The 15,591-nt window shown below is 40.5% G+C and overlaps 1 protein-coding gene across 4 annotated transcripts in view; it reads right to left on the bottom strand.

Annotated features, from left to right (window-relative positions):
• Window positions 1–4,237: 4,237 nt before the first annotated feature.
• LOC118573820 (integrator complex subunit 6-like) overlaps window positions 4,238–15,591 on the bottom strand; it is a 55,468-nt gene continuing 44,114 nt past the window's right edge. For 3 of the 4 annotated variants that reach the window (XM_036174224.1, XM_036174225.1, XM_036174226.1), the window contains 7 exons: window positions 14,876–15,094; window positions 13,700–13,823; window positions 12,104–12,246; window positions 9,746–9,980; window positions 7,058–7,432; window positions 5,565–5,658; window positions 4,238–5,181 (listed from right to left, as the gene is read on the bottom strand). In XM_036174224.1, coding sequence (XP_036030117.1) covers window positions 5,073–5,181; window positions 5,565–5,658; window positions 7,058–7,432; window positions 9,746–9,980; window positions 12,104–12,246; window positions 13,700–13,823; window positions 14,876–15,094 — 1,299 coding nt within the window. In that variant the 3' untranslated portion in view covers window positions 4,238–5,072. Of the gene's footprint in view, window positions 5,182–5,564; window positions 5,659–7,057; window positions 7,433–9,745; window positions 9,981–12,103; window positions 12,247–13,699; window positions 13,824–14,875; window positions 15,095–15,591 lie in introns of those variants that run through there. The other variant, XR_004943678.1, reaches the window with a different exon arrangement.

The following is a 15,591-nucleotide window of genomic DNA, read 5'->3' as shown; positions in this document are numbered from 1 at the left end:
TTCCCATCCTTCTGATAAGAAACCAAATGTTAAAATTATGATGGGTCTCTGGCAGTCTTCAGAATCTTCTTTGTCTCTTAATGCTTTGATTATGTCACTGTCTCTCTATTTCTCTGCTTTGCACATCCTTGAGTTGGATGAGTATACAAACACACATCGATTGTTAAATTTGAGAGTTTTGGACTATGGGGTCTATAAATATTTTCTTTACATAGTCTTCACACTACTTTCTCACATCTTCTTCCAGGGATCCTATTAATGTACACTAAGAGGTTTGAATGAGAATGGTCTCATAGGCTCATATAGTTGAATAGTTGGTCCCCGGTTGGAGGAACTGTTTGAGAAGGATTAGAAAGTGTGGCCTTACTGGAGGAGGTGAGTCACTAGGGGTAGGTTTTGAGGTTTCCAAAACCCACACCATTCCAGGTTAGCTCTCTCTGCCTTAAGGCAGACAAGGATGTAAGTTCTTAGCCAATGCTCCAATGATATGCCTGGCTAACTGCTGTCATGCTTCACACCATGATAGTTATGGACTCATCCTCTAAAACTGTAAGCTCCAATAAACACTTTCTTCTATTAGTTGCCTTGGTCATAGGGTTTTATCACAGTGATAGAAAAGTATGCCTGATTGTCATGCTTGATTGTGGCTCAAAGGCTAAGGTGGGTGTGTCAATTTTTTTGTTTTTGATTTTTTGTTTTAGTGCTAAGGCTTGGAGCGCAGGTCTCTTGACTGCTATATCCTCTGTTCTTTTCATTTTTCTTAATCCCGGTTTCTTTATGTTCCTCACATTGGATAATGTCAATCAACTTATCTTCAAGTCCACAGGTTCTTCTGTCTGCTAAAATCTGCTCTTGAACTCTCTTAGGGAATTTTCCATGTCAGTTTTTATACTTTGCAGGTCCATACTTTCTATTTGCTTCCTCTTTTTTGTTTACCTATTCGTTATCTTCATTTATATATAATCTTTCTGCTTTTATTCAGCCATTTATAGATAGCCGATTTGAAGTGTTTATATATTGAATCCAATTGCTATGTCATCTTCAAAATCATGACTGTATCTTGAAAAGGGTTGGACAAGTATAGGTGGAAACACCACAAAGCTCTCCTACTATGTTTTCATGCTTTTCACATTATTCCACTTTCATTTTGGTTATTATACACCCTGGACAATACTCCAACTAAACACCCCACACTAGCAAATAAAAATTCCAGTACCAGAAATGGGTTGCTGCTGTTTGACAAGACTTTTCCTGGGGAGATTCCACATACATATCTACTCACCCCAGACAAAAGTATAGATACCACCGAAGTCCAACTTGGTAATCAAATGATTATTATAGTTACTTACAGAAATATGGGTGAGGGCTCACAGGAGCAGAAATAACTCAAAGGCAGCTGCCTCACCAAAGTCCACCCAGCATGGGTGACATCTCACAAAGCTGGAAGCCTGAAGCACACTGCACAGTCTGCAGGCATCTCAACAGGTTGAAGAGTGTCTTTTCCAAGTGCTTCAGTCGATCTAAACCTCTTCCAGGCAGCTTCCCTGGTTACTGCTTCTTCCAGACTAATGGTCTGGACTCATGGTTTTCTTTGAAGCTTGTCTTGTCTGAGAGTGACTCTCAAAAGTCTTGTTTACACTGGCAAGGAGGGGCCTAGTGAATCTGGTCAGTTTCAGGGACTTCCTGAAGCTATTTTGATTTGTTTACCCTCTTTTAAAGAGCTTTCCTAAATGATTGAATTTTTCAATCTGGAAGAAACTACTCAGTAACAGCTACCCTTTTTTGAGTTGTTGCTCAATGGGGTGACATAGACTGCCACGCTGTATAGACCATTGTCAATACTCTTGGCTATCCTCTAGAACTTGATTCTATTGTTGTGGGGTAATGATGGTTCATACCTTTAATCCCAGCACTTGTGAGGCAGAGGCAGGCAGCTCTCTATGAGTTCGAGGCCAGCTTAGTCTACAGAGCGAGTTCCAAGACAGCTAGGGCTGTTACACAGAGAAACCCTGTCTTGAAAAACCAAAAAAAAAAAAAAGGAGGAGGAGGAGAAAAAGGAGGAAGAAGAAGGAGGAGGAGGAGGGAAAAGAGGAGGAGTGAGAGGAGGAGGAAGAAGAAAACAGCTGTGAGGTGACTGGAGACAGCACAGCCTGTCCTAAACGGGAGGAGTAGCTGACAGAGGAAGCCAGATGAAGACACCTGTCAGGTTAGGGTTTGCTGCATAATGAAGAAATGGTGACTCAGCAGCTTCCCTTTATTAAAAAAAAAAAAAGATTCTGTTGTTAAAGTAAGTCACAGCACATGGAAAAATCAAGCTGGTACTTACTTGGAAGCTTCATCCTTGTTGGCTAGCATTCATGGTGCTAGAAGATGATATGCATGTTCCTGGAGGAAAAAAGTAATCCTCAGTCTCATTTAGCTGTGAATCCTGCAAACTACAACAGGTGTGACAAGATGTGCCCACTGATGCAATAATGGCATGTTATGGGAGTAGTCAATCACTTTCTGATTGGAGCTAAGGCCACTCCATGAGAAGTAACCCATATCTGGTACTGTTTAAGTAGCCACGAATCTGTGACTAGATAGGTCAAAGGTCCTATCCAGTATAGTATTATAGGGAAGAACCTAATACTATTATTCTCCTAAATGGACATAGTACGAAAATTACTCCCAATGCTAAACCCATAAATCAGTGCCTCTCTCACCTCTCATCAGAGAAGCTTATTGCAGTAGATGGCACTTAACACAGAGATACTGGTCATCATGCAAAGAATAAGAGACTGGACTTCTCAGTCTTAAATGGGACATTCATAGAACACCTCTCCCCACAAATGCTCAGGGATCTTTGGGGGAAGACAGACTGTGAGAGCTAGAGCATAACACCAAGGAACCTGTTTTCCAGACATAAAAGGGCTGATATACATGAGTTAACAGCAATTGCAATAGCATGCAGAATACCTGTGCAAGCTCCAACCAGACAGAATCCCAGCACAGAGAGGGGAAGGTAGACATGAAATTCCACCACTAGCTGAGGAGCTGCTGGCATTTGATAGCTGCTGGCAGAGGAAGAGTAAGCTTTGTTTAATGATGTGACTCCTGAGAGGCTGACCACACACCAGGGCAGGCCACACTCCCATGACCATCTGGGCAACACATACTGGACTTGATGGGTAAAGAAAAAAAAATGAAATCTCAAAATTGAATGGGAAGAGATGTGAGGTGGAAAGGGTAGTAATGGGAAGTCTTGGCAGGGGTGAATGTGTTCAAAATACATTGTATGAAATTCTCAAAAAAAAAAAAAAAAAGAACAACGCGTTGGCTGTATTTCAGAGTTCCAATAAACTTGATTTTGGCAGTTTTTTCTCCCCACTTACTTGTATTTGGGAAGGTCTGGCCTCCCCACACCCTTCTAATAACACCACTCAGTCCTGTGAGTTATGCTTCTAAGTTCAACTCATTTGTTAACATTAAGAAAAATGGTTCATTTATGCATATACACACATGTGCTTTTACTACAGTGTGCATGTAGAAGTCAGAGGACAACTTTTGGGAGTTGTCTCTCTCCTTTTATCCTGTGGGTCCCAGGGATCAAATTCAGGCCATCTGGATTGGTGGCAAGGGCCTTTGCTGCTAAGCCATCTTATGGGCCCTCTTGTTAACTTGTTAATTTGTTTGATAGTATGTTGTGGAATATTTGTTTAATTAAGCAAAGGTGTGTTGCATTTGTTTAACTATGTTGCATTTGTTTATAGTGTAGAATATTTGTTGAACTATTTGAAGATGTGTTGCTGTTTTACTTTGCCAGCCTAAGGTACCTGATTGATCTAATAAAAAGTTGAATGGCCAATAGAGAAGGAGGAGGTATAGGTGGGGCTTCTGGGCAGGGAGAGTAAGTAGGAGGAGGAATTTAGGCTTGAAAGGAAGAAAGAAAAGGAGACACCAGGGAGATGACAGGAGCCAGCCAGCCAGACATGGAGGAAGTAGGAAAGTAGGGCATATTGGATAAAAGAAAGGTAGAAAGCCCCAAGGTAAAACGTAGATGAATAGAAACAGGTTAAATTAAGTTAAAAGAGCTAGTGGGACAAGCCTAAGCTAAGGCTGAGCATTCATAATTAATAACTGTTTATTTGGGAGTTAGTTGGCAGCCTGAAGAAAATTCTAACTGCAATAGTGTGTAATTTTTTTCTGAAAGGAATGCCATGACAAGAGACACACAACTAGAAATGTATTACCAATAAAGTTTGAAAATCAATAAAATGATTTTATTTCATATATGCAAAGTGAAAATCTCTTTGATCACTTACATTTTTACAAATAAAAGCAACAATACTGCTCCATATAAACTTTTATATAAACATCAAAGAAAATATACATAATTTTTCCTTTTAGTGCTTCCAAAGCACAAAATGTACAAGTCTACCTGAAGACTTTCCGTTGTCACATGCAAGAACAAATGTGAGAGGTTAGCGCAGCCTCAGGTGCACTTTGTAATGTTTCTAGACAAAATGGAAGAGCACTGGAGGTAGATTGTTTGGTTACTCTCCCTGCCCCTTCCCAGAGAGAAATATATTACCTAATAGCAGCTTTTTACTCTTTGATTCCAACTATCCTGAATATTGCATGGTTTAAAAGGCACAGCTAGAAATTGTTGAAAAATCTGTTGAGCATGTGATTACCACTTCAATTCTATATACGTGTTCTATGGGACACAATGAAGACACTAGGCAGTGCTCTCCTGGCAGGTGGCCCTGCCCACTCTGAAAACGCCTGGCATGGGAACGCTCAAATGAGTGAACTCTATTAGCTGTAGTAGGAGCAGCAGTGCTTTGTGATTTAACATCACTTTTCCTAATTGGAAAAATAAACAACGAAATAAAAAATACTTTTAATTATAACTCTTAAGGCCAAAGCCCAGATTTTACTTCCAAATAATCATTAAAAGCTCTAGTCAAGCCTTTTCTTAGCCTGAGTTAGGTCATTCCCTTCACTCAAACATTCTAGAGGGCTTCAGTAAGCTCCCATTCCATTCTCCAGCACAGAAAAGCTCTTCTTTTTCCTCACTTGTCTTGGTATTAACATGATGATCTGCTGTTGATATGATTCACATTGTTAAGAAGGTGGTGGGAATCTATTTTTTCTAGTACCTTCTCAAGGTACTGAATTAAGACTCTTCTTTTAAACCTGAAAATGAAAACAAATATTATTAAACATCATAGAAGACTTGATGGCACACAGGGTGCTGTACAGCCTGCAACCCAAAGGGAGTATAAGTCACCCTTATGGAAAGAGGTATGGTTTAGCAAATGGGAGCACCAAGCCAAGTCACATACACACATTAGCTAGGAGCCATGAATCAGGACTCTCCTAGTATCCATCTGAACACTATAGGAAGCAGCTTTAACTAGGAGTGAGGACAAATGTTTTCTTTCACAGATCAAGGTAGAGCCCAGCCCCCTCTTTGTCTTTCATTGGATCCTACAACCAAAGTAAAAAAAAAAAAAAAAGAAAAGAAAAACAGGACCAAAAGCAATTAGAAAACCTTTAGAAGTTTTGTTTACACCCACCTTGCAGCTTCCTTGATGGTGAACTCAACAAACTGTTTCTTCATCTCTAGAGGTCCCTGCACTTCTTCAAGCAAAATGAAAATCCTTTCATACTCTGGTGATATTACAAAATTCAGTATTTTAAAAATATGAATGAGGAACAAAATTCAATCATTATCCATCCTCAGAAATCATTCTTCATGGGTAGAAAGTAATAAGCAGAGCTGGTATATTAAGCACTAGAATAAAAATATCTACATATGTTTAAGAAGGAAATTCTTATGCAGTATTCAAATGAGGTAAGCTGAATACTGGTTGCCCCAAACTGCCCTAATCCATGAAGCCTGTGAATTTATTACCATATATGCTTTATATGCTGATGTAATTAGGTTATGGATATTGAGTTTGTCCTGGTTTATGCACAGGGTTCAATGTAACCATAAATATCCTTTTAGGATGGAATAGTATGGACATTTGATTGCTTCTGGAAGAGGGAGAATCAGTTGTCTAGAGTGTTGCCCGTAGTAGTGGATGGCCTTGCACTGAGGAGTACATGGTGGATTCAACCAATTACTAAAAGGAGAGGAAGTTGAGGGAGCAAAGGGTAGGGTGGCTCTAGAAGGGATTTCAGGGAGGAGCTGGGGGTGAATAGGATCAAAATACATTGTACACAGGTCTCAGAATTAATCTGAAAATAGAATTTTTTCTTTCTTTCTTTTCAAGATAGGGTTTCTCTGTGTAGCCCTGGCTGTACTGGAACTCTGTCTGTAGACCAGGCTGATCTTGAACTCAGAGATCTGCCTGCCTCTACTTCCCCAGTGCTAGGATTAAAGGTGAGCACCACTACTGCCTAGCTAAAGCTTAAAGATCAGAAGAAAAAGACATTAATAACAGAAGTGGAAGCCAAATAAAGGAAGTGTTATGCTGGTGATTTGATGCAAGAAGGGACCATGGGCACAGCGAAGTGCAGCCAGCCTTCAGAAGCCAGAAAAGGCAGGGAAACAGATATTGCCTTTACCCCTGAGAAACACTGGCCTGCCAGTGAAAATATTGTCTGAATATAGAGCTGTAACGTAATCAGTTTCTGCTGTCTGAAGCTATGGGTCATCTGATAACTTTTTAGAGCAGCAAAATAAAACTACTGTAAGTTAAGGCCAAAATCACTTTAAGTTATGTGAAAGCCCAAGACTGACCAAAAAAATATATGTCCAGACTTTACTCTGGGGCTAAGGATTTGGCTCACTTGGTCGAGTGCCTGCCTAACAAGCAGGAGACCCTGGGTCCAATCCTTAGCAGCACCTTAATCAGCTGTAGTAGCACAAGCCTGTAATCTCAGCACTATGGAGGTAGAGACAGGAAGATCAGGCATTATCGCCAGTTTGGACCACATAGAGTTCGAGGCCAACCTGAGCTGTAATGAGAAAATGTTTCCAAACCAACAACAAAAATCTCTTTGGAATCATACAAGCGGGATCTCCCATTGCCTTATTTATAGAGATTCCATCACTACTTACTTCGTCCAAACTTTCGGACTTCCTTCATCAACTGATGCTTTATGTCAGCATTGATGCCTTGTGCCATCGCAGGAGTGATTTGCATTGAATTTGGCACGGTGTCCAAAGCAGATGCCACTGGGACTTTTCGGTCATCTACAGAAAGACTGCAGCTTTTGGCTGCTCCTATAAGTATGTTATTACTAGGTTTATGAATGAGTCCATCTTTCCTGAGACTAGTAAAGTCGTCAGACAGAGAATCCAACTGGTTGGATATAAGGCCATCTCCTGCCACATTCATAAACTCTGTTGGAGCAGATTTTAATAAGAAGCCATCGGCTGGGCTTTGCCCATTTTCCATCTTCTCTTCATGGACATCATGAATGACAGGAACATCTGGAAAGCAAATTTAGAGGTTGAGCTGTGAAGTGGGTACATCATGTCGATCCCACAAGTACCTCTCCATGTTCCTCAGTTTCAAGGAAATAATTGCTTTCACTGATGAAGAGGATAGAAGAGATAGAGATCTGAGACTCTTCCCAACTATGAATGCATACAGAAACCAAGATACTAATAAGAACTCATAGGTCCCTGGTGCTCAGGGCTTAATGTCAACCTGTATGCTTCAAAGTCACATACAAACTGCTACTCTTTACTGAGTTCAAATCCCTATAACTTTTGCATACTACATGCTTCCTGTGTAAACCAAATATTCTGAGAAAACTGAGATGCTTACTGGGATTGGACAAATCTTCTGCCCCCACCTGCTAAGCAACTGTCTATCTGTAGATGATTCTGCCCATTTCCATTACTCTGTGCCAGAGTAATTACTTTTCCTTCTCAGGTTAACACCTCTATGCCATTTGTTTATCTCCTGCTGTGCCAGGCACCAGTGTAGCAGCTAGGAATCAGTAGTGAACAAGAAACAAAGAAGCTGACCCTGCCTGCCCTTACAGAACCTACAGTGTCATGGGTCCATCAGAGAGGAGTTATAGAGTGAGCACACACTCATAACTGCTTTCACTTGAGGAAAGACATAAGTAGGGATGAGAGCGGGAGCCTCCAGTGTTGCCAGATAGTGACAGGATCTTCTGAGAGGATGCCAAGATGTAGTGAGGGCAGGAGATACAGGGTGTAAGCCAGGGGCGGCAGAGTGAAAGGTGAGGAAGATATCGCTGGAACTGGAGACAAGAGAAGATTGCGGTGTCAGGTCACATGGAGCTATGTGGTGGACCGAGCTTAGGAGTCAGGCTGTATCCTGAATGTTGAGAAATATGGAGGGTGCATTTTCTGTGTGGATGTAGCATGCTTTTATTGATCCACTGGCATCCTTGTTCTGACTTCAAATTGACAGAGAAGGTGGGTGGGAACTCAACAAGAATGAGAAAGAGAGAGACCATCTAAGAATAGTAGCTTGGTGAAAATTGCTGCAAGCATAGAGTGAAGGAATGGAGAAAAGCAGTAAGACACAGGGCTAAAACTGAATGCCAGATTATCTCATCTTATTAATGGAAGAAAGCACATTTTAAAAATCATGGTGATTTTTGAGGCTTGCCACCTGAACCACTAGATAAATAGTCACATGTCCAGAAGCCAGCATACTGCTGGCTTTGAGAGTAGATGATACTCAACCTTTCCTGACTCTCATTCAGTGACTAAATTGATCATTCAGCACCAGTAATGCAGTATTAGTCACACTGCATTATAATCTAAGGTTCTTCAATCCTACCAATCTTTAAAGGTGACATAGGTTTTCCAGTGCAGTGAGGGGTAATTTCATAAACTGCCATGCAGAAGGATACCAGCAGAGCTATTGTGAAGAGAGGCCAAGCTAGGTATTTAGTTGTAAAAGCTGAAACATTATTGTCCATTCGACTCTAAAGTGGAGGCAGTGTATCTGTGACTAAATACGGGGTTGAGAGAAGAGGAACGAGTTGTAGTCTACAGATACAAATATTGGGAGATGTTGAAATAGAAAACCAACTGAAAGCCCCAAAGCTGCAGGAGACCACCTTAGCAAGACAGCACAGTTAGGTCCCAGGATTGAACTGTGGGAGCCAATGGTAGCTAGCTGTGAGAAAGAAGGGGAGCAAACAGAAAAGACTAAAAAGGAAAGGAGTCACTCCTAGAGGGGAAAGGAAACTACGTGTCTGCTAACCCAAGGGCTTCCACAGGGGCGGGCATAACAACCAAGCCAAAATCGACTAAGAAAGAAAGGCAATGTAGAGAAAGCACTGGTGAGCTCAAGGAGATAGATACCACCTTTACCAGTTCAGTCATGACTAAGGGGTGACAGCACAGAGAGCAGCAGTTGCTGGTGCAACCTTTCCCCAGTGAACCTACTTAGAGACTTGGTGTATCTTCCTAACTTTTGAAGTAGGTCCAAATGGTTACAGCAGACATGCTCAGAGCTCCTCATTTCCATACTAGGTCCTGTGTTAATACTTACTAAGCATATATTAATCACTAATTATGACGTTAATACCATGTATTCATTACTATGTATCTTTTTCCTCCACTCATATGGCTAAGATCATTGAATCAGGCTCTCTGCTCCCTGGAAGGTCTGTTGTACCTACCACGATGCTTGAATAATAGTTTGCTTAATCAACAAAAAATAAACACAAGAAGGAATTCAAAAGAAAAACAAAATGTTTAACGTGTTAGTCCTCTAGGAGCCATAAGGAAATCACAACCACTACTCTATACCTGGATGTACAAGGGTGGGTTTTATGAGGTCTGGACAAGATGGGAACCACGCGGCTGACAGTGGTCCCTTTCCGCCCACATGGTTAGTTACAGTAGGTGGTGTTTGTGGTTTCCTCAACGGCAGGGACATACTCCGCCTTCTCTTAGATGACATAGGACTGTTGGGTTCTCCAGGACGTTTCATTTTGTTTTGTGGCCCTACTATAAACTCATCTGCTTCATCAATCATCATTCCCTAAAAAACATCAATGAACATATTTCATTTAAAACAGAAGTTCAATTGTCAAAAAACAAAACAATTTAAGCACTTTTCATATACACATCCCCTCAGCCATGTGCCACATCACCTAGATTAGCCTTAATTTTATATTCCCTCTATCAACTCTGTTATCAGACAATACAACCTAATTTTAATCCTATCGAAGTGAAGCAAAGAGGAAACTAACAGGTAGGTTTTTGTCTAAGGTTAATAAAGAGCCTCAAACCAACCAAGATGAGATCAACCCATAGTCATCTTTAAAACCTTTTTAAAGCAATTTGTGTGTGTGTGTGTGTGTGTGTGTGTGTGTGTGTGTGTGTGTGCGCGCGTGCACATGCTTGCTTGTGTGGACCATGTGCATGTAGGTGCCAGTGAGCCCATAAGAGGGTGTCAGATCCCCCTGGAACTGAAGTTATAGGAAGTTGTGAGTCACCCAATGTGAGTGCGGGGAATCAAACCTGGGTCTTCTGCAAGTGCTCTTAACTGCTAAGCTATCTTCCCAGAAAACACAATCACCCTTTCCCCCCGACCCCTACAAGACTGGGTTTCTCTGTGTAACTGTCTTGGCTGTACTAGAATTTGCCCTGTAGACCAGGCTGTCCTGGACCTCAACTCACAGAGATCTGCCTGACTCTGTGGTTAAGGCGTGTGCCATCACCACTTGGCCGCAGTCATCCTTTTAAAAGTAGTACAAAAACTATTTTTTGCCTGGCATGGTGGTGCAAGCCAGGCAGTGGTAGTGAACAGCTTTAATCCCAGCACTCAGGAGACAAAGGCAGAGGGATCTCTGTGAGTTCGAGGCTAGCCTGGTCTATAGGACAAATTCCAGGTCAACCAGGGCAGTTACATAGAGAAACCTTGTCTCGACAAAACAAAGCAAAACCAAAGCATCTTGCACTAGCCCTTTGTAGGGCTTCAAACTCACAATTAAGAAACACGACTTATTCCTGTACAGAGCAGTGCGTGTGGATGGTGAAAGGCAGGCAAATGCAAAACCATAATTCCCTCAGATACAACCTCAAAAATGGATTCACATATGTCTGTCTACCTCAGCACTCCTCAGGGAATGAGGGGGCTGTTCACCCTTGAGAAAAGCTGAGCATGACAATGACCAATACCTTCTCTTAGCTAAAAGCTGTATCAGCATAGACAGTCCCCAAATATGTGCCTTGTTACTTGGAAAAAAAAAACATGGTAAAACTATCTTTCTAAAGAATTTTCTCCCTCTATTAACCATGCAGAAAAGACACAGAATGTTTACTGAGCATTTACTATATGCTGAGTAATATTCTAAACAGTGTAGTTGTATAACTCAGTATTCTACATAGTTCTGTCAGTTTGGTGTAATTATTGTCCCCAGTGTTACATGAGGAAGTCAAGGCACAAAAAGATTCAAAATCTTTAACTAACTAAGGATTGGCATGAGCTGGAATATTTTTTAGTTCAGTTTTATGACAAAGAGAGATAGAGAATATATCCATGACTTCTATCCATGTTTGCCTACAGAAGTGTAGTGATAATCCCATTTCTTTTCATTAAATGATCATGTCAGTAGTGCAACACACACACACACACACACACACACACACACACACACACCTCATATTTAGAACTCTAGAATAATTCAAATAAAGTGACATCACATAGTACATCATAATTCAAAGGACATACACATAGATCTGAATCATGGAAATGGAAGAAATACTTGGTATTCTCTTTATTAAAAGAATTAGTGTGTGGTAGTATGAATGAATATAGAATGTGGATCCAGAAAGATGTGGGTTTAAATCCTGGCTTTGGCAGCCATATCACAGTGTTTTGACATCTAACCACTAAGCCAAGATTTCTTCTTATTATAGGATAGATGATCTTTCAAAACACTTGTGAGTACAAACAACCATTTAAAACACCAAGTCTTGCTATATACTCAACAAATGACAACTATTATTGTATTCAACTAATACAACTTGCATTAGGAAACTCCACTTCCCATCTACACAGAGGTCCTGATGTCATATTTACCTCTGATTTGTATACATCTGGCTAAAAAGGACAGTGTTACAGTAAAAGTATCACAGACACAGAAATGGGTATACTACCTTCTTATCTTGCTTAAATGGATTGCCAAAAGTATGCAGTCTTTTTGGTTGATCTGGATCAATCTCTCGTAGTGGAGAAGCCAGCATCTTTAGATATTCCTGATAATTGCCCATTTGTGCAACTGGAACACTATGAAGTGAATCTGTAAAATCAGCAACAGAGAAACCAATACTTACAGCTGAAGTATATGGTCCTTTTGAGAGGACATCATCATAGCTGGCTCAGCAGTGTGTAGCTTAGCATTACAGTCTGAAATCTTGAATCTAGTATTCCAGGATCTAGCTTCATCTTCATTTATACTAATCAGTGGTCTACAATTACTATACTGCCTACAGGTTCATGTCTCAAGAACGAATGACTCCTTTACTTCCCAACTCCATGTCAAAATGGGCTGCCTTCCTGCATGCCATCATTTGAATTCCAAACACTGTGTACATTTTGCATTTTGAAGCACTGAGACTTTATTGTTCTCTGTTTTCTAAAAAATATTTATTTTCATTTTATGTGTATGTTTTGCCTGTAGGCATATATGTGCACAGCATACAGGCCTGGTGTCTGCAGAGTCCAGAGAATGGTGTCAGATTCCCTGGAACTGAAGTCTTGGACAGTTGTGAGCCACCATGTAGGTGCTGGAAACTGAACTGGGGTCTCTTGTAAGAGCAGCCAATGCTCTTAAACATTGTGCCACTGCTAGAGTCCCTTTCTTTGTTTTCTGGAAAAGGTTCTCACTCTGTAGTCCAGGCTGGCCTAAAATATCTAGAATCTTCCTTCCTCAGCAGAGCAACCATGCCCAGCTACTCATGGAATTCTCTTGTCACAAAGAGACTCTTGATTAATGATCTTATCCTCTGATGATTTGATTAAATACAAAAGTTCTCTTCCTAGGAATCTTCTGTTCACACACATACAAAAGGTATATCAAGGGGTTGGGGATTTAGCTCAGTGGTAGAGTGCTTGCCTAACAAGCGCAAGGCCCTGGGTTCAATCCTCAGTTCCAAAAAAAAAGGTATATCAAAGGCTAGCGGTTTGCTCTTTTTTTTTTTTTTTTTTTTTTTTTTTTTTTTTGTGGCTAAGTGACCCCATTCAAAAGTAACAAAATAAGATAAAGAAAAATCACAAACAGCCACAATATTCTTGGACATTAACTAGAGTTCATTACTTTCATGGAGTAGGGATTCTCTACTGACTTTTTCACAGCTGGCTGGGCACGATCAATGTCTGAGTGTGCAGGTTTGGAAATTTGACAGACATAGTCTCTGCTACTTTGCAATGGGCTAACCCTGCCTGAGCAAGCTACTGAAATGCTCGCTCTTCATTTCAGTGCCTATAAACTGGGCAGACAATCACTACCTGTCTCCTGGGATTCTTAGGCTTGCAAGAGTGGCCACACAGAACATTGGCAATGGTGGTCTAGAATGCTGATTAATACATACCTGCTTTTAAACTTGAGGGAAAGAAAACTAGGGAGACGCAAGGTTTGAGTGAATATGGGCATTGTGAACATTAACACATTACAAAATAATTCTGCAATAAAGACTCTCATGTAAGTCAGGTCTGCTATTCTCCTGATGAAAAGTATTCTACTGTTCAGTTACCTTCATCTTGTCCAACAATAAACTTCCTTGTTTTCAGTAGATTGGATCTCATTCTGGTCAATTGGTCTAAAAGTCCTCTACGTGGAATATCATAAGCATTTCTGTATGTCTGTGGTTTCAAATCCTATTTTAAATGAAACAATCTCAGTTACTCTTAAGGCTTTTAAATAAAGAAATGTAATACCAAACCATCTCAAAATCTTATTGAAGAGGACAATATTTAATACAACCAATTATAGCTAATTTTTCCAGTAGACAACTTCTATTTACTGTTCTGAATGCTAACATACCCATAAGTCATTAAAGTCACTGGGGATATAATTTTCAAGTATATCATTTAAACTCCAAATCCCAAGACTTATATATATCTCTAGCTGTCTTGCAGGACTACTGCTTGTAACCGAGATTTACTCCCCCAGCAGGCAGGGAGGTGGGCTGCAGCAGTCTCCCTCCAAAAAGCAAGTCCTGACTGTACACAGAGGGATATTGGCTGAGGGCCCAGCTGCAGTACCTTTGGAGTCTGCTGCAGCCATGAGCATGAGCCAGGCTGCTCATGGCCAGGGACTGAGACATGCAGAGTAGAGGTCCAGCCAGCTCTGATCACATTCACTTGCTCCATGAGAATACCCAGGGTCAGAGGTTTCCTGTGGTCTGGCTCAGGCCGTCTCTAAGCTGCAGGGAGCTTCTTCAGCACCATACTACTTGCTACTACTCTGTCATGGCTGTTAGATCTACATGGCAGCCTGCCTACTGCCGTTTCCTTTCCTTTTCCTTTTCATAGCTGTTTACTGCCCATTCCTACCAACCAACATATCTTGTAAGTTTAATTTCATGTTGGCATCTGCTGGCAGAATAACTTCAAAATGGCTTTGTTAATAATGATTAACTTCTAGATGTGCACCTTTAATCCCAGCAGATGCAGAGGCTGATCCAGGCAGACCTCTGAGCACAAGGACAGCCTGGTCTACAAAGCAAGTTCCAGGACAGGAAGGGCTATACAGAGAAACCCTGTCTCAAAAACAACAACAACAACAACAAAACAAAAAAAAACCCACTAATACTAATACTACTAATAAGAATAACTACAAAACAAGCCATTATTTCAAAAGTAGAGCAATACAAACAACAAACACAGCAGGCGGTCAGATAAACATGCCTTTTAATGGCACAATTTACCTTGTTGAAGAGCCCTACTTGGAAACCAGCAAATTCTTTGGTATTCAATTCTGTCAGTCTCGGTGCACTTTCCCCTATGATTTCTTTCAACAGTTTTCTAAAGTTTTTATTATGAGCCAGGGGCAGGCCACCTCCAGAATGATTTTTCACTTTGATACCAATCTCCTGCGGGGGTTTCTTCCCCACTGATGCTAGTATTCTCTCTGACTCTAGTTTGGTCTAAAATGAAAGGACAGAACATGTCATCCAAGCATCTACTATATCATCATCATTCTACTATTTAAGAAAAATACCCCACTGAACACTTTTCGTGTGCAAATCACAGAAAAACAGTCAAGTGAACATTTCCCTATGCTTCTCTGTTCTACCACAGCAAACACAGAGGGCTGGAAAGACAAATGACTTCATGCAAATGTTCTTTTGTAGTGTCAAAACTATGAACGAATCATGGAGAAAATAGAAACCATGGGCAAGAATTCATTCATAGACATGAAAAGCACATACTGTTACTGCAAAATCTAATCTAAATCAACACATTCAGTTTGGATCCAGATACAAAGGTTTAAAACTTTATATTCATACATGTAAATTATTGTTTAAAATCAGACCCTATAGACTGGCAATATATTAAAAAACAGTAAAATGATGATTTTTTAAAAAAAATATGAGATGATTCAATAAATCTTATAAAAGTAAAGCTTAATTTAACAAATATT

This window comes from Onychomys torridus, chromosome X (assembly GCF_903995425.1).
Source record: "Onychomys torridus chromosome X, mOncTor1.1, whole genome shotgun sequence".
Lineage (NCBI taxonomy): Eukaryota > Metazoa > Chordata > Mammalia > Rodentia > Cricetidae > Onychomys > Onychomys torridus.
Note: the sequence above shows the minus strand (reverse complement) of the source record. Positions and strands in the feature narration are given on the sequence as shown.